At 38.9% G+C, this 20,377-nt stretch overlaps 1 protein-coding gene across 1 annotated transcript in view; it reads right to left on the bottom strand.

Annotated features, from left to right (window-relative positions):
* Positions 1 to 5,410: 5,410 nt before the first annotated feature.
* LOC124711653 (protein suppressor of forked) overlaps positions 5,411 to 20,377 on the bottom strand; it is a 154,608-nt gene continuing 139,641 nt past the window's right edge. The window contains exon 15 of the mRNA XM_047241840.1: positions 5,411 to 6,518. Within this exon, the coding sequence (XP_047097796.1) occupies positions 6,280 to 6,518 (239 nt within the window). The 3' untranslated portion in view covers positions 5,411 to 6,279. The remainder of the gene's footprint in view (positions 6,519 to 20,377) is intronic.

The following is a 20,377-nucleotide window of genomic DNA, read 5'->3' on the forward strand; positions in this document are numbered from 1 at the left end:
ACAATATGCAATTTACCACATATAAATCAGTGCATCACTCAGGGATTCAATGAATGTATCCTTGCCAATGGAGGGCATTTTGAACTTTTCATTTAGGAAAGTGTTCCGTATTGAGCTGATACATTCTTTTCCTGTGAGTTTCCCTGGATAAATGTGATGAAAAGTTATAATAACTGAGCTCTAAAATTGAAATAATGCAGTGGGGACCCATGTCCATATAACAATTTTCTTCTTGTGTGTGTCAGAAATGTTACCTAAAAGTCTCGCCGTACCTTTTTGTTGCACCGTGCGTAGACACTATCAAAGGCCCTTTGGTGCACATCATTAATGAATCCTTCACCACAGGTTGTTTCTCATAGACACTAAAGCATGCAAATGTCCTCCCTTACAAAACAATTGTGATCCAGAAACTATAGAAAATTACAGGCCCATCTCTTTAGGGTCATTGGTTTCAAAAGTACTGGAAACCATAATGAAAAACCGGGGTTGTGAGGTACTTAATGGTGTACAGTCTTCTTTGTAAATAACAGTTTGGTTTCAAATGTTTACAAACGTTGTTCTGGAAGTACCAGACAAAATGAATCATTAACACGCATCCTCCTTGACTTTGCCAAAACCTTTGATACAGCTGTAAGATAACTGACATACTGGCAAGAATTTGGTCACATAAGTTAAGATGTTGAAGGTAAGATTTAGCCTGGTGCAGACAGTGACAGAATGGGGAGGACAGCCTCACACTTGCCAACAAAGGGACAGCGAGCGGCAAGTAAATAACAGTTTCTCCCATGGAAGCCAGGGACCAGAGTGAGCTCTGGCCAGCATCAGTGTAGGAAATGTATAATGGTGGTGTTAGTCACTTGTTGGAATATGGCAACATTCAAACAGTCTAAATTCTGTAATAGTTCGATGTTTCATCTTAGAACAAAAACAAACATACCAGTGTAATCACAGCACTGAGATGCATCTATTGGAATATTAATGTTGTGTATACCTAAGGAACTAAAGGAATTAGATGTCAACAGTAAATATATATTATCACGTTAATCAGTGAAAATAAATAACTGCTGAACATCACATTATATCTTAATAAGCAAGGTATAGGATGTTAACCTAGCACTACAGCTAGCATTTCCAAATGCCTCACATTTATATCTATTTTAATTATTGAGCTACTGCCATTTTTATAGCTTTATTAATGAAATGTGTCAGATTATTGACTCCATCACAGGTGTACAGTCAATGAATGCAGCAGAGCAAGACTCATATTGTAATAAATGTTACCATGTTGTAGTTGTCAAAATTGACAGTTAATATCTAGATTATTTAATGAATAGTCATCTTATACTGCATTAAAAGCAATTTTAACTTGAAAATTGCAAATTATCCACAAAATGTGATGCTATCAGCAGATTGAACTTGAAATGACGATTCAATAGAGCAGGCCAAGATCATTAATTAATATACTCAAAACATTTTGTAAAGTTCATTTATCAAATAAGAAGTGCATTCATGCTTATTATAAAGTATTTATGAGTAAACTTTTATAAACAGTGAATAGTTTTTGGTATCAGTAGAACTTTAAGATAATGAGTAGTTATTTAAAACATATGTCTACTTTGTAAATTTGTCATTAAGCAAATGGTGGCTCATTTACTAGATTCCAAGTAAAACACTGCAGTAACTATGGGGGAATGCACGTTATTTGTGTGAGCAGTTTTGTGATCAAGCATCCCATTTGATTCTGGGATGCTAGGAAGGATTTGTGGAGTAGTTTTGAAAGGAACTATATGTAGGGACTCTGGAGAGGAGACATGTTGTAGATTTGGTGATGAGACTCAGTGTGGAGTAGACTTTGTAAGGGACATCGAGGTCTGGGTAGACAATCCGAATGAGATAAAATGTTGAGTTCTGGGAGACAAGAGCCCAAAATTTTTTTGATGATACATACAAATTTTCTAAGTGACATGGGACTTAGTCCCAGAGACTCTGTTTTACGGACCAGTGACATATACTTAGCTTATCGGGACTCTGCTACCACTCAGTTTACGCAAGTTTTACTGCACTTGAAAATCATTAATTTTGTTGCATATTAAGTGAAACTCTGTAGGACCACCATTTCACATTTCAACAGTGTGTGTGTGTGTGTGTGTGTGTGTGTGTGTGTGTGTGTGTGTGTGTGTGTGTGTGTGCGCGCGCGCGCGCATTCATAAGGGACCAAACTGCTGAGGTCATGGGTCCCTAAACATACCCACTACTTAAACTAACTTATGCTAAGAACAACACACAGACCCATGCTCGAGGGAGGACTCGAACCTCTGGTGGGAGGGGCTGCGCAATCCACGACATGGCGTGCAGCCACTCCGCGCAGTACCATTTTAACAGTTTCAGTTGTTTTGTCTGAATAAACCAGGACATATAACTTAAACCTTTTGCTGTCACTTACATCAATTATTCACTGGAATCCAATCCTTTTTTGTTTATGATTATTATTGTTATTCTTAATATATTTCAAATTGTGTCACTTAATAATTCAATGCTTGGGTAATTCAGCAGCAGGATCACAGGTCAACTACAATATTGTAGTGAAATCTATTGCTGGGCATGAAAGCAGATGCAGTTAGGGCTGAGGTTTTGGGGAACAAATGAACATAATATACCAACAATGCTTAAGCTACAAAAAATGGCTGCACAAATTATAAGCAAGTGGTAAAGGAACTCACTTCACTGAGTTTCTAACTCCTTAACTTAAAACTCTGAGTTATTTTGTTTTTGCTATTTTGATAGAAATTTAAAATCCTGACTATGCTCAGGCAACTCAAAAAAAGATCTTAAAAAAAAATAAAAAAGAGGGTTTCAACGGTTCCGAAATAATGATTTTGACGTAAGAAATTAAGAACGTGGAGACCACCAAAAAAGTTCGAAGACGCCGAATTGCAAGCAATATTGGATGAAGATGATACTTTAAGTCAGAAGCAAATGGCAGCAATGCTAAATGTTGCACAACAAACAATTTCTGACCATTTGAAAGCTATGGAAAAGATCCAAAAGTGTGGAAAATGGGTGCCACATGAACTGAATGAAAGACAGATGGAAAACCAAAAAAACCATTTGTCAAATTTTGCTTCAAAGACATGAAAGAAAATCAATTTTTCATCGAATTGTTACTGGCAATGAAAAATGTACCTATTTTATGAATGCTAAACGGGAAAAATCATGGATTAATCCGGGACAACCATCAACATTGACTACAAAACCAGATCGATTTGGCAAGAAGACAATGCTCTGTGTTTGGTGAGATCAGAAAGGTGTGGTGTATCATGAGCTTCTAAAACCCGGTGAAACTGTGAATACTAATCACTACAGACAACAAATGGTCAATTTGAACTCTGCATTGATCAAAAAAAGACCAGAATGGGCCATAAGACATGGCAAAGTAATTTTTTTACACGACAATGCACATGCACACAAAGCAAAACTGGTTCAGGATACCATCAAAACACTTGGCTGGGAGCTGCTACCCCATCCGCCGTATTCACCAAACTTGGCCTCTTCCAACTACCATTTGTTTTCGTCAATGGGACACGCATTGGCTGAGGAACACTTTCATTCCTACAAAGAAGTCGAAAATTGGGTGTCTGATTGGTTTGCTTCGAAAGACGAACATTTCCATTGGCGTGGCGTCCACAAATTGCCAGAAAGGTGGTCAAAATGTATAGAAAGCAATGGCCAGTACTTTGAATAAAATGTTTTTACTTTTCAATTCAAAATTAGTGTTTCATTTTCACAAAAAAATGCTCCTTTCATACTGGTACACCTGGTAAATATATCCACTGTACTACTGTCAGCTTCTCCAAGATTTATGTTCACAAATAACCATTGCGAAATACATGGTTGGACTTCACAGTTACATAGAAACTAAAAACTGACTTCCAGTTTCGGGATATTTTAGCCGAAGTCCATTTCATGAGTATAATTGGGATTTTACTATTGGTGATCTTCAAATTTCTGAAACACATTATTTTTTAGCTTTAAAAGCTGTCTTTATATGTCTGTACATAATGTCATTCTTTATATTACGTTTTTCATTGATAAAAAAATTATTATTTTTTGGGATATAATTTGAAAAAAAAAAGTGAAGTAAAGGAATTCTGACTGTTCCATGTGAATACATTTTGCAAATGTGATCCACATAAAGAAAGACATAGATCGGTACCCAATGAAAAAGTCTCTTCGCGAACACAGGACCAGGTAAAGTCAGCACCCTCACTAGGAAAAACAACACAAAAATCCAAAATAGTGTGTCATACTATGGAATTAAATTATACAACAAACTTCCACAAGTGGTCAAAGACATACATGCTTTCAGGAATACTCTAAACAATTATGTGCTAGAAAAGTGTTTTTACACTGTCAAGGATTAACTGAAATGAAATGCAACCTTTGTTGACAATGATGCTAATGATTAACTACTGTGATTAAGAGGCATTTTAAAATATGTTCAATACAAAAGATATACTTCTGTATGAGGGCTATTCAGAAAGTAAGTTCCGATCGCTCATGAAATGAAAATCACTGTGAAAATCAGAAAGGTTTCTTTTTTTTTTCTTTCTTTGCAACAGTTGGCTACACCTTCCAGCTACTTCTCTATAAAGTTGCCGCTCCAACTTTGACATTTGTCGTAGCGTTGTGTCAACTTTCCGATGCTCTCATCATAGAGGGCAGCCACTTGTGCTTTCTGCCAATCCTCTATGCTGGTCTACAGATCGTTTACTGTACCAAAATGTTGTCTTGAAAGCCAGCAGTGCATGTGTGCAGAGATGAATCACAGGACAGCCAGTTACGGGCTGTACTGTCGGTGATCAAACACTTCCCATTGAAAACGCTGCAGGGGTCAGCTTCATAGCCCCTGGAGACTGTGGCCGAGAATTGTCACGAAGAAGGAATCGCATGACAGTTGTATTTTGTGGGTTGCATGACATCAGGCAAAATCTCTCATCAGGCCCTCATACTTGGTGGGAGATCCTATTTCCTAGGCATCTTTATATGCTCACTATGCACTCAAAACTGAAAGGAGCAATGTGACACAACTGGCAGGCATAACAGACACACTGCCCAACACATCTGTGCAAAGCTTCATCGGATTTTAACAGTGTTTTCCATTTTGCGACTTTTGAATAGCCTTTGTATTAATGCACCTGTATTATGTACATTTGTGTGTTGACAACAACCAAAACATTTATATTGCCTATGGATGGATCAATAAATAAATAAATAAGAATGGAATATGTAACAGTGAAAACAAAAATTTGTAATTTATGACCAACAGCTTTATTTACAAAAAACTCAATAAGTATGGTAGCCTAAAAGTTTTGTATTTACTACAAATCATACATAGTTTCATTCATTTGATTTATTTTGTGTTTATATGATATTAACTATATACAAGTATCAAAACGAGTCAACAATATTTTAAAATAAAAAGGCTTATTGTACTACAAATTCTTCTTGTACTTTTCAGACATTCTTATTCATCCAAAATTTACAGAGCAACGCGACTTATGAGAACTGAAATATCTATAGTTTCAAATACTGTCACAACATACTGAAATGCACTTTTCAAGCACCTAGACCTCTGATCATCACAAAATGGTGAACTTACTGGAAACACACATTCTATTAACATAAAACGGACACGACTTCAAGCCAAAAGGTCATAAAATATTTCTATAAACTATATATATTTTACAGTTCTTTTGTAAAATTACAAATGGACTATCATACAGTAGCTAAAATCCATTTCATCTCTTAGCATAACTCTTACACGTGTTTTGTGTGAATGATTCATGTCCTACTTATTGAAAGAGATGATACTACTGATTGTTCAGAATGGACGTGAAATTAACGAAAGTATGATATAACTAATGAGCACTGCCTTCTTTATCTCTTGTTTTAAAAGTAAGTACATGTGACCATAACATTTGTTTTTGTAGACAATATACTTGCATTGCTTCCCGATGTGAAGCAACATGTTTTTACATCAAAACTAGTAACTGAAGGGTGTAAATGTTACACATGGTACAATATTATGGGTAAGAACAGTACCTTGTTCGACTCATAAGTCGGTTTACAGTCATATTACTTGATAAAGTTGTGTTCAGTATGAAATTTTCTGAATAGCACGGTCATTATCAGGTGCGCTGTTGAACCAGAACTGTTTCGCATTGCTCATATCCACATGGATCATTCGTCAATGTCCAATAAATACGAAGGTGCCTGATGTCATTTAACTCGTTTCTGTTGGCGGGCACGATATATATCATTCACTGGTGGCGCACCAGTCATATCATCGTCCTCACTATCATCTCCACCTGCAGCTCCTAGCCTTCGGCGTCTCTTGTTGGTATACAGGTTACCTAAGGAGATTGAGCCCTCAGAGTTCTCATCAACAATCCAGTGCACCGATTTTGCTAGATCAAAAAGTTTTGTATCACATCCATTATCTGCTATAGGAGGGGGAGCTGAAACATTAAAACATGCACATTACTGTGGGTTCTACATTATAACGTAATACATAATATTCAAACAAATACGAAACTGTGAATAGTAGAACTGGAGAACACAAATGGAAAATGCAAAGAAAGAAAAGAAATATAAGGTTTTCAAAGCCAAATTTTTGGGATCTGATTGTGTGCCTGAACACATGTAAAACATGAGTGAATCCAGGAAACCTAGATGTTCTACTAGCACACACTTTTTGTATCCATGCACACTTCATTTAATAATCTCTTTCTTCCTATATTCTCTTTATTCCTAAGCGTTCATCATGTACTTATCATATTTTTTCTCTGCATCTAATGTTACTAGCTTTGAGATGGTGAATGCAACATGTGTAATAATGGAATGAGTAAAAGGCTCGCAATGAATCAAATTTATTAGAGACTATTCATAAAAGGAAAAAAAAACTACACCATAAGCGAATGAACATTAAGATAAAAATGAACTGTGTCTGTGTGTTATACTAGATGAAATATGGATTAATTAATTGCTTGTTGTTAGGATTTGTAGCACCCAAAAACTAGATTCTTATATTCTGATTAAAATTACTTTGTGACCAACATATTTTAGTGGCAGGGGAGAGGTGGAGGAGGTGGCAGTGTTACTGCTATGCAACCAGCCATGTTTAACAAGGCACTGCAACCTGAAACACCGTCGTTTTGTCTTTTATTGGGTTTTGTGTGATTACTGAAGCCGCCAAACAATTAATTTTTATAATTATATGACTGTGTGCTTAATGGATGGAAGGCTATCGGTTTTTCTGCTGTGGTTTCAGGGGTATTTCAATCGAGTGCGGCTGTTCTGAGACGGAATAGTTAATGATTGAAAGTCTGTCTATTATTAAAGACCATAAAGGTTGCGATGTACAAACTGATATGCATTTTCCATAATAATACACAAATTCTGAGGCAGTTGCTACATTCGCCTTACACGTTTATTACGGTTATATCCTTTTATTGGTTGCTGATTTTAAGTACTTCATCACATGTAATGATGATGGTTAGCATTCACAACAATCCTCACTGCAATCCACGGTTGATGCTGGCCGACACTGTTGCCGCGAAACACGTAATTCGGCACTTGTCACTCGTTTCCATATCACTCGCAGATCGGTATCGATGAGGGTCAACCCCACGATGATCAGGGGGACGCGTTCATTTGTCATACTCCGGCGTATTTACCATTTACAACTCACTCGACCACCATTCTCGACCACCATTCTTGCCCGTCTCTCCAGTACTATTGCTCACTCGACACTCATCTCACTGCTTCCTGCAGCACTCGACAATCGACTCCTGTCTGCTATCAACCTGGGTGTCAGATACTAATATCTATGTTCGTGGGATCACGGATCCCTTACAATCCTACATACAAAACAGGTAACACAGCATGCACGTGGCACTCGAGAAAGAACTATGATTGGATGGCAGTTGGCCCATGCCACTTGTCTCACTGAAATGTCAATCAGAAAGTAATATTAATCAGAATACAGGACTGGTTTGATAGAACACAACATATTTCGGATATATACTTTCATTCTTTCTGTTTTCACTGCTTTCCTTCCTGCGTCATGGACAGGGTTAATTATTTTTTGTTCTTTTTTCTGGTAGGTGATTCAGATATCAGATAGTATCCATCTGGATGCTCTAGCAGAGATTTTGTTTCATCAAAAAATTTCATAGAAATTTTCAGTTAGAAATCCAAAATTTCCCTGAACTAGATTTCACGGCAGCAAGTGAAATTCTCTGAGCTGTCACATCACTTAGTTGTGATTTCTTCAAGTTTGGCTAAGATAGAAGCCAAAAAGATGATCATAATGTTCAATCACAAAAGTTTGTAAAACAGCATGCAGCAACAATGGCAAATAAAAACATGTGAGATATATTAGTCAAAATAACTTACTGTGTGATAATTTCAAGTATGCAAGAAATATTCACACAAAAACCATTTGAATCGTCCTAACTATAATGTTATTCTAATAGATTTTGATAGCAATAACACATCACGTTTCAAACTGGAATTCTCTTCCCTGAAATTGCTGTTAACATTAAGTATGACACTGCAAGCAAGTCGGCAAACTGCTGATTTGCATTGAAATTGGTAAAAGAGGACAGAAACCTGAATATTCAACGTCGTTATCCAAAACATCAACGTTCTAAAAAATGGAGTTTTTTTTTTCAATTAAAAAACCACCTTTGCCTTTGTGCCAATGATTAATTCATAGCAGCATGAAAAATTCTATCACATGCTTGTTACACTCCATTGCACTAACAATCATGCAATAGGAAACGGACTTGTGTCCCTAGATTAGATTAATTTTACTTTTTGTTCAAACTGATGCACAGTGAGGAGACCCTCAGGGATGAGCAACATGTCAGAAAACATGAATACACACTAAATATTTACAAAATAAGAACTGATATGCTAAAGTTTCTTCCACAGATCTCAAACAAAACTGCCATTGTGGATGTGGATTTAGTGAAAACAAAAAATCTTCAGCATGTTTACTTTTAAAAGGATATAAAACTTATCACCAAATACTAAATATTCAGTACAGTCATGTGCATACGCTAATTCTTAGCTATGCATCATCTAATTAAAAAATTAAATAAGCACTTATTTACAATGATCGCATTACTGCACAAAATTTGTACAGAAGTCTGATTGTACGCAATATTTACATTATCAATCGGGTCTGTTAAGAAATTCATAAACAGAGTGGAAGGAGTTGGTCTCAAACTGGACTTTGTTATTAGTTAAACTTTTTATGGCTTCTGGCATGTTTTCAAAAATGTGTATTGCTGAATAGTGGACATCTCTCTCAATCACAGTAAGTGAATTTACAGCTTTGTAAAAGATTTGCTAATTTCTGGTACTGATTCCATGAACTGAGCAATTGGTGCGGAAAAAAAAGAATAATTTTTTATGACAGATTACATTAAGGAATAAATTTATTGGGTAGGAGTAGTTACCGTAGTATCCACAGTTCCTTACACTGTCTGCAAGACATTCTTGAATTAACACCACAAATAATTCATACTGCATGTTTTTGGGCTTGGAAAATTTTAGTTTGGCTTGATGAGTTGCACCAGAAAATAATCCCACATGGCATTATGGAATGAAAGTAAGCATATTACTCTAGCTTTTTTATTTTTATGTCACCTATGCCTGACAACCTTCGCATAGCAAATGGAGATATCTTTAGGTGCTTCATCTGTTCTGTGGGATTCTCTTCCCAATTAAATTTGTTATCAACTTGTAATCCCAAAAATTTAATACTGTCAACTTCAACTGCTTGTCATAATATTTTAGGCTTTTTTTTTTGCAAGGTTGAGTGACAGAGAATTGGCTAGGAACGATTTAGTAATGTCCATGAAAACTTCATTAGCTGACCTTCCTAAGGCTACACTTGACTTACTATTTACTGCAATGTTTGTATCAGCTGCAAACAAAATAAACTTGGCATCTGTTGACGTTACTGATGAATGGTCATTGATATACACAAGTAAGGGACCTGGAATGGAACACTGGTGGACACCACATATTATTTGTTCCAATGCCTCACAACTTAATACACATCTTTTTCCTGTTGACATCCTTTATCTCCTAGCAGAGATATAGGACTTTAACTATTTTGCAGCATTTCCTGTTACAACATAATATTCTAATTGATTCAAAGGGATATTGTGATTTACACAGTCAAATGCCTTTGACAGATCAAAAAATATGCCAGTAGCCCATAATTCTCAATGATGTAACAATTTCGAAATCCGATTTATGGCCTGGATAGTATTTTACTTGTGCTCAGACAGTTAAGAACATGACTGTATATTATCTTTTCGAAAATTTTTAAGAATGTGGGTAGAAGTTAAATTGGAGGGAAAGTTTGATGGTATTTCTTTATCTCCTTCCTTACACAAAGCCAACGGCCTTGCCGCAGTGGTAACACTGGTTCCCATCAGAGCATCGAAGTTGAGCACTGTCAAGCTGGGCTTTCACTTGGAGGGGTGACGATCTGGTCTGTCAAGTGCTGTTGGCAAGTGTAATGCACTCAGTCCTTGAGATGCAAATGGAGGTAATGCAGGAGTAGGTTTAATAATGAATAAAAAATAGGAGTGCGGGTAAGCTACTACAAACAGCATAGTGAACGCATTATTGTGGCCAAGATAGACACGAAGCCCGTGCCTACTACAATGGTACAAGTTTATATGCCAACTAGCTCTGCAGATGATGAAGAAATTGATGAAATGTATGATGAGATAAAAGAAATTATTCAGGTAGTGAAGGGAGACGAAAATTTAATAGTCGTGGGTGACTGGAATTCGAGAGTAAGAAAAGGGAGAGAAGGAAACCGTGGGTGAATATGTATTGGGGGAGAGAAATGAAAGAGGAAGCCATCTGGTAGAATTTTGCACAGAGCATAACTTAATCATAGCTAACAGGTGGTTCAAGAATCATAAAAGAAGGTTGCATACATGGAAGAATCCTGAAGATACTATAAGGTATCAGATAGATTATATAATGGTAAGACAGAGATTTAGGAACCAGGTTTTAAATTGTAAGACATTTCCTGGGGCAGATGTGGACTCTGACCACAATCTATTGGTTATGAACTGTAGATTAAAACTGAAGAAACTGCAATAAAATGGGAATTTAAGGAGATGGGACCTGGATAAACTGAAAGAACCAGAGGTTGTACAGATTTTCAGGGAGAGCATAAGGGAACAATTGACAGGAATGGGGGAAAGAAATACAGTAGAAGAAGAATGGGTAGCTCTGAGGGATGAAGTAGTGAAGGCAGCAGAAGATAAGTAGGTAAAAAGACGAGGGCTAATAGAAATCCTTGGGTAACAGAAGCAATATTGAATTTAATTGATGAAAGGAGAAAATATAAAAACGCAGTAAATGAAGCAGGCAAAAGGGAATACAAACATCTCAAAGATGAGATCGACAGGAAGTGCAAAATGGCTAAGCAGGGACGGCTAGAGGACAAATGTAAGGATGTAGAGGCTTATCTCACGAGGGGTAAGATAGATACTGCATACAGGAAAATTAGAGAGACCTTTGGAGAAAAGAGAGCCACTTGTATGAATATCAAGAGCTCAGATGGAAACCCAGTTTTAAGCAAAGAAGGGAAAGCAGAAAGGTGGAAGGAGTATATAGAGGGTCTATACAAGGGCGATGTACTTGAGGACAATATTATGGAAATGGAAGAGGATGTAGATGAAGATGAAATGGGAGATACGATACTGCGTGAAGAGTCTGACAGAGCACTGAAAGACCTGAGTCAAAACAAGGCCCCGGGAGTAGACAACATTCCATTGGAAGTACTGACGGCCTTGGGAGAGCCAGTCCTGACAAAACTCTACCATCTGGTGAGCAAGATGTATGAGGCAGGCGAAATACCCTCAGACTTCAAGAAGAATATAATAATTCCAATCCCAAAGAAAGCAGGTGTTGACAGATGTGAAAATTACCGAACTATCAGTTTAATAAGTCACAGCTGCAAAATACTAATGCGAATTCTTTACAGAAGAATGGAAAAACTGGTAGAGGCCGACCTCGGCGAAGATCAGTTTGGATTCCGCAGAAATGTTGGAACACTGGGGGCAATACTGACCCTGCAACTTATCTTAGAAAATAGATTAAGGAAAGGCAAACCTACATTTCTAGCATTTGTGGACTTAGAGAAAGCTTTTGACAATGCTGACTGGAATACTCTCTTTCAAATTTTTAAAGGTGGCAGGGGTGAAATACAGGGAGCGAAAGGCTATTTACAATTTGTACAGAAATCAGATGGCATTTATAAGAGTCGAGGGGCATGAAAGGGAAGGAGCAGTTGGGAAGGGAATGAGACAGGGTTGTAGCCTCTCCCCGATGCTATTCAATCTGTATATTGAGCAAGCAGTAAAGGAAACAAAAGAAAAATTCGGAGTAGGTATTAAAATTCATGGACAAGAAGTAAAAACTTTGAGGTTCGTCGATGACATTGTAATTCTGTCAGAGACAGCAAAGGACTTGGAAGAGCAGTTGAACGGAATGGACAGTGTCTTGAAAGGAGGATATAAGATGAACATCAACAAAAGCAAAACGAGGATAATGGAATGTAGTCGAATTAAGTCAGGTGATGCTGAGGTAATCAGATTAGGAAATGAGAGACTTAAAGTAGTAAAGGAGTTTTGCTATTTGGGGAGCAAAATAACTGACGATGGTCGAAGTAGAGAGGATATAAAATGTAGACTGGCAATGGTAAGGAAAGCGTTTCTGAAGAAGAAAAATTTGTTAACATCGAGTATAGATTTAACTGTCAGGAAGCCGTTTCTGAAAGTATTTGTATGGAGTGTAGCCATGTATGGAAGTGAAACATGGACGATAAATAGTTTGGACAAGAAGAGAATAGAAGCTTTCGAAATGTGGTGCTACAGAAGAATGCTGAAGATTATATGGGTAGATCACATGACTAATGAGGAGGTATTGAATAGAATTGGGAAGAAGAGGAGTTTGTGGCACAACTTGACAACAAGAAGGGACCGGTTAGTAGGACATGTTCTGAGGCATCAAGGGATCAAAAATTTAGCATTTGAGGGCAGCGTGCAGGGTAAAAATCGTAGAGGGAGACCAAGAGATGAATACACTAAGCAGATTCAGAAGGATGTAGGATGCAGTAAGTACTGGGAGATGAAGAAGCTTGCACAGGATAGAGTAGCATGGAGAGCTGCATCAAACCAGCCTCAGGACTGAAGACAACAACAACAACAACAACAACAACAACAGACAAATCATCACATTGTTGAGTATTTGGGGTATACTGAAATGTTGATCGTCTTGCAAATTTATGTGCTGCATCTTAATAAATTCTCTCAAACAATTGTCAGGTTTCAAAGTGGAATATTTTGACAGCTATTTTAGTTCAAGAGAGCATAGTGTGCAAGTTGACTTGATCCAAAACAGAAAAAAACTCACTGTGCACAAAAACACACAAACCCTTGTTGAGACACTACATCACAAAAACAAAGATGTGGTCCGAACAAAGTAAGTTCAACAAAACTTGTGCTTTTCTATATGACCTACAACTGCATTCTATTTTGGTTTTTGGTATTTGGTAAGCAAAAGAGTCAGCAGCACCCCAACCCACCATAAGAGAGCATGAAAGAGTACACCATCAGATGACTGTGGCAATGAACAGAGAATATTTACATCTCTACTGTGTGTTACAAAGAGTACTTTATGTAACATTATCATATCCCCATTTTTTTGTTTCATTTACAAACAGTATGCAGCAAATCCATACAAGTTTGAATTTTTTCGATATGCCCATCATGGTCAATTCCTTAAACACAACATGTCCCAGGGATACAACAGGAACACTCATTCAAAGCAAAAAAAGCATAGTAAATGTGGGCTCTAAAATGCATATGGCAAGAATTGTGAGCACTTGTTGAGGACAAGAGATGTGTTTCACTGTGACAAAGATAAAGATACAGTATAACCCCACTTTTATGTTCCAGGAATTATTGTGTTTCCGCCGTTTACGACATTTTTTATCACTCCTGTCAAATTTCCTATGTCCACAATGTTAATTCAAACCGATTTTGCATCAACATATTTATAATTTTCCCGCAATTAATGCTTTATGAAAAAATGTTCACGGAAAAAAAAAAAAAACTGACGTAAAATGACGCCAGCACGATGTTGGCCATCAAGTAGTGTTTACACACATTATGTGAAACATTATGTGGTTAAGTTCCTTGACACCAGGGTGCTCTACTTAGTGGACTTAAACTGGTAAATGTGTAAAAGTTGGAACAATTCGTGCTGTATCTCCTGCCGCTGTCAAACTCTACTCTGCATGGTGGCTGATAAGAGTAACTAGGTTTGTACAAATAAAGGTATCACGACCAATCACAACCATTTCCGAACTCTGTCTACAGCGCATGTGCAGTTTTGTGATTGTTGTGACTGTCATCACACCTCTGTTGAACCATATTTAGTGTGTTTCGGCTTTTGGCTGCTTGTAGCACTAGTTGACACCTTTATTCAGTTTGCATTGCTCAGATGCTTTTGGTTTAAACACAGCGCAAATTACGTATATTCGCATGCTGAGCAAAATGTGTTTCAAGGGTTCGTTCTCGTTAAGTGTAGTATTTACATATGTATTTTTTTGTGATGTTACACAAAAAAACAATGTGAGTGATAGTTTGCATGTGTGTGTGATTTTCTACATAACTGAGGAAGCAGGGCATAGGATAACCTCGAATAGACGACTACAGTTCAAGAGATGCAGAACAACACATATGCAAACACCACACAAAATACTTATGTAAATATTTGCACTTGATATCGAGAAAAAATTCTGGAAACACATTGTGCTAAGCATGAAAAAATATGTAACTGATGCAGTGTTTCATTATTTAAATAATGAATGACAGTGATAGGTGTTCCAAAAACATCAATGACAACGTATGAAATTGAGTCAAACATTTCTGCTTCCCAATTTTCAGTTCCCATTATATCGGCAGTTTTTTTAGATAATAAACCATTATTACGAGGGCAGTTCAATAAGTAATGCAACACATTTTTTTTCTCGGCCAATTTTGGTTGAAAAAACCGGGAATTTCTTGTGGAATATTTTCAAACATTCCCGCTTCGTCTCGTATAGTTTCATTGACTTCCAACAGGTGGCAGCGCTGTACGGAGCTGTTAAAATGGTGTCTGTAACGGATGTGCGTTGCAAACAACGGGCAGTGATCGAGTTTCTTTTGGCGGAAAACCAGGGCATCTCAGATATTCATAGGCGCTTGCAGAATGTCTACGGTGATCTGGCAGTGGACAAAAGCACGGTGAGTGGTTGCGCAAAGCGTGTGTCATCATCGCCGCAAGGTCAAGCAAGACTGTCTGATCTCCCGCGTGCGGGCCGGCCGTGCACAGCTGTGACTCCTGCAATGGCGGAGCGTGCGAACACACTCGTTCGAGATGATCGACGGATCACCATCAAACAACTCAGTGCTCAACTTGACATCTCTGTTGGTAGTGCTGTCACAATTGTTCACCAGTTGGGATATTCAAAGGTTTGTTCCCGCTGGGTCCCTCGTTGTCTAACCGAACACCATAAAGAGCAAAGGAGAACCATCTGTGCGGAACTGCTTGCTCGTCATGTGGCTGAGGGTGACAATTTCTTGTCAAAGATTGTTACAGGCGATGAAACATGGGTTCATCACTTCGAACCTGAAACAAAACGGCAATCAATGGAGGGGCGCCACACCCACTCCCCTACCGAGAAAAAGTTTAAAGCCATACCCTCAGCCGGTAAAGTCATGGTTACAGTCTTCTGGGACGCTGAAGGGGTTATTCTGTTCGATGTCCTTCCCCATGGTCAAACGATCAACTCTGAAGTGTATTGTGCTACTCTTCAGAAATTGAAGAAACGACTTCAGCGTGTTCGTAGGCACAAAAATCTGAACGAACTTCTCCTTCTTCATGACAACGCAAGACCTCACACAAGTCTTCGCACCCGAGAGGAGCTCACAAAACTTCAGTGGACTGTTCTTCCTCATGCACCCTACAGCCCCGATCTCGCACCGTCGGATTTCCATATGTTTGGCCCAATGAAGGACGCAATCCGTGGGAGGCACTACACGGATGATGAAGAAGTTATTGATGCAGTACGACGTTGGCTCCGACATCGACCAGTGGAATGGTACCGTGCAGGCATATAGGCCCTCATTTCAAGGTGGCGTAAGGCCGTAGCATTGAATGGAGATTACGTTGAAAAATAGTGTTGTGTAGCTAAAAGATTGGGGAATAACCTGGTGTATTTGAATGCAGAATAAAACAACCCCTGTTTCAGAAAAAAAATGTGTTGCATTACTTATTGAACTGCCCTCGTAGATAATAAACAAGTCCCTGACATTTTTCTTTAAGTCCCTTGAAAAGTATAAAAGAGGGGTTTCACTGTATATGCATTTTAGAGCTCATGTTTACTAGACTTTTTTGCTTCAAATGATAATTCGTGTCATACCCCTGTATATTGACCATTCTTCCTGGGACACACTGTATACATACGATATTGGAATTTTAACAACAAAACTCAGCATGATGTGCAATGCCTTTCTTTTAACATCTGCCACTGGATTTCGATGAGTATCTCTCTAACGCTTTCATGTTTCCTAAATCGGCAGTACTGCTCTACATTTGATCTTCTCTGTCTCCTGTATTAACGCTACCTGTTAAGGTGTAAAAACATCAAGATTGACATCAGAAAGTACCTGGTCTAAATGAGTTAACATATAGAGATAATAAAAGCAATGAGTACAGGCTGCTTAGCTATATTAAGTTTTGCAACAGTAACTTAATAGATTGCCTGTAACACAGGAAAGTCTAGCCACAAACGCAGTTGATGCAACATTCAAACTACTTAGGGTCTTTTGAGTTTCAAGAACAAATTCAAGAGCTTTGTTGGAGTATTTGTTCATACTGCCTTCTGTGATTAAATATTCCTTTATCATTACAGGGAAATACAGTGAAGATTCAAAGTAAATTTATGAATACTTCATTACAATCTGTCAACAAAACTAATCAATTTTTCAAAAATATAATGTAACTGGATAGATACGAAATCTACTCATGCATACACACACACACACACACACACACACACACACACACACACACACAAAGGTTAATCTTATTACAGATGTGTTGTTCTGCTGCTGCTGCTTAATGAGTAGATTTTGCGCCTATCCAGTTTCATTACATTCTGTGTTATCTCAAGTTAATGTACACACAGCAAAAGCAGGAAACTTATCCGTCTTTGGAAATATCCTGTATATTGATACATTAGTTACTTATTATAACTCTGTAAATAAATGTGCTGATTTTAATTTTCATTATTGTAGCTGCTATCAGAGTGGTGAACATAGCAGAAGCTGGGCAGTGAAAATATCCCCAATAAGAAAAGATGTATCACACAATATGTCATCCGTAGCATCATTCTGTCTGTCATGAGCTCTTCCTCATCGATACTGAACATTTAGCATTGGTTTTAAGGTTCATGCATGCATGCAAAAAATCACAACAAATATTACACAAAGAAATTAGTGAGGTAGTCTTCCAAGTATATTAATTTTACAAGAAAGAAACAGCAACTATGTCCTCACATACTGGATTTGGTCATGAGTGGATGCAGTATTACAGTGCCGATTCCAGTTTTCACTTGGAGAAAGGGTAATTGTATGACCCAGAATTGTTGGATTTGAAGACCAATTTCCTTCTCTACAGTTGCACGATAGCTGCAAAATGCTGGATCCTGGCTGGCATTGGCTTTTCGCGGGCAAGTGCTCTACCAACTGAGCTACCCAAGCACGACTCGTGCCCCGTCCTCACAGCTTTACTTCTGCCAGTATCTCGTCTCCTACCTTCCAAACATTATGTTCTGCTATAGTCTGAGCAGTGTCTCCGGATGCTGTTTGGAGACACCCATTTCAGCACTGCTGCTATTGGTTAACAACTGTGTTTACCAGAAATCATCGTGATGGGTTCCCATACTTCTGTAGAACAAGTGGAACAGTTTATGAAGTCCAGGAACACTTTCCATGATCTTTGCTTGCTCTCCTTAATTATACGTTGAGCCTTGGCTCTCACAACTCTAAAGGCTGTGAGGTTGTTGGCTGATGAGGGGCATTTAAACTGTTGAAAAGCCACAGAAGGCCTGTCCTGGATTCCTGAATGACACTCATCATCACTCCAACAAGGTATTGGTTGCCTTATAATATTACCTGAAGACTTTGGGATAGATAAGTCAGTGGCACGTTGGATGGTCATGTAATTTAGTCCGCCCATTGCTGGACATTGTTGCGGTGTTCAAACACAGCGAGCTGTCTGAACAATGTCCAGTTAGCCATGATGACCATCCATTTTTGTGGCTTCTGTTTACGTAATGGTGGAAGCGGAGAAGGAAGTGGTCACTGGAATGAAAGCCACCAATAACTTCCCACCGAACAGTGGCTGCGAAGGCTGGATAGTAGAAACAGAGGATGATGGGTAAAAATGACTCAGTTATCAGCACAGAAATGAATGGGAGTACCTGTGTTGAGTATGCACAGCTCCTGAAATGTCATGACAGTCTCCAAAACCTGGTCCTGAAGGCAAGTAGAGGTAGAGCCCCACAAGACATGATGGGCATTGAAGTGTGCCAGTAGAAGAAATGGTCGGGGATTTGTTCCATGAGATCTGTGAGAACCTCAGAGTCTACGGCACCTTGCAGAGGTTAATAAAGTGAGCAAACAGCAATCCTCCAACACACCTGAACTTCAACTGCAACTGCTTGCAGGTCAGCAGCCAGGGGGAGAGCAGAAGAGTGGTGCACATTATTGACAAACACAGTAATCCCTCAATTGGCCCTTTCCCCAGTCACGCCTTCCAGGCAATAGAGCATATAGCCCAGTAGTAGCGGGGCATCAGATGTTTTAAAATGAGTTTCCTGCAAAAGCAAGCATTGGAGGCACTACTGTGCTAGGAGTTTCAGTTTCCCCACACCCGCCCTGAATCTATTAAAGTTCCACTGTAGGATGGGAAGCATCTATCATGCGGGTAGAACTTTCACCCTGATTTTTTGCCATGGAGGGGAGCCCATAAAGAGTGAAGGCTCTGCCTTGGAGGGAGATGATTGCCCAGCGCGACATCAAGGTCCATTGCCTCTGAGCAAGATTTGAGAAAGACATCACACAAGATGTCAACATCATTGGACTGTGTACTTCCCATCTCAGTCAGTGGGCAATTCTTTGTCTCCGACTTTGATTTTTTGATCTGAGGTGGTTTCACTGCCACAAATGAGGAAGTGGTAATGGCAGCAATAGACAGTGGACCAGATAGAATCATTGGAGGGAGGGGAAAGGAGTCCTGCAACAACAGCAACATGGCCTTTTCTGAAGTTCTGAGGAGAGGTACATGCTTTGACATAACTGCAGCAGCAGCAGCAAAGGTGCATTGTGCCGACACCAGCGACCTGCTTTTGCATAGCAGCATCTGCTTTCTGCATTGGTTGTTTAAGAATCTAAGCGAAGGAGGTAGCAAACATTGGGGGCAGTATGACCTTATACATCTTTTTGGCCTCAATATACAGGATGTGCTTCATAGTCTTAAGCTCTTGTATCTTCCGTTCATCAAGATATATGCTGCAGTCCCAACCAACAGGGTTAGCCCTAGTGCAATACACACACTTCATAGGAGATGAACAAGCGACTCCTTTGTGGACGGCCTTACCACATTTAAAACAAATGGTTCCTCTGTGACACCCAAGAGTAGTATGGCCAAAACACTAGCATTTGAAACAATGCATTGAGCTGGGGACATAAACCCTTGGAAGGAACTCCCGAGTCAAGAGAACTGGCTACACAAGCCCTCTTGTTTGATTGGATGTCAGGCACTAACTGTAGCTTACCCTTTCTGCTGGGAGGAAGAGGAGAGAACTTTGAGGATTCTATCATGGTCCCACGAACAGCTTTGGAAATAAAAGTCCACCTACACAGAGCCGCACATGTCTAGGTAGGCTTTATACAACTGAGGTGTCGCAGGTTCCCCAGAGGTTGGACGTTAACAACTGTTCCACCTCAGCAGCCATGCACCTCATCAGCACACCTTGAGACTGTAGTAGTAGTAGTAGTAGTAGTAGTAGTAGTAGTTTTTTTCCCCAAGGTCAACCCAATATGCCCATTCCCTGTGGCACACAATGTTACATCTTCACACCACACAGTATTCGCTGAAGCATGCCCACATCTCGCAGTGGCAGAGGATTGGTGACACTTACCAGTCCCAGATCAGGAAC

This window comes from Schistocerca piceifrons, chromosome 8 (assembly GCF_021461385.2).
Source record: "Schistocerca piceifrons isolate TAMUIC-IGC-003096 chromosome 8, iqSchPice1.1, whole genome shotgun sequence".
NCBI classification, from domain to species: domain Eukaryota; kingdom Metazoa; phylum Arthropoda; class Insecta; order Orthoptera; family Acrididae; genus Schistocerca; species Schistocerca piceifrons.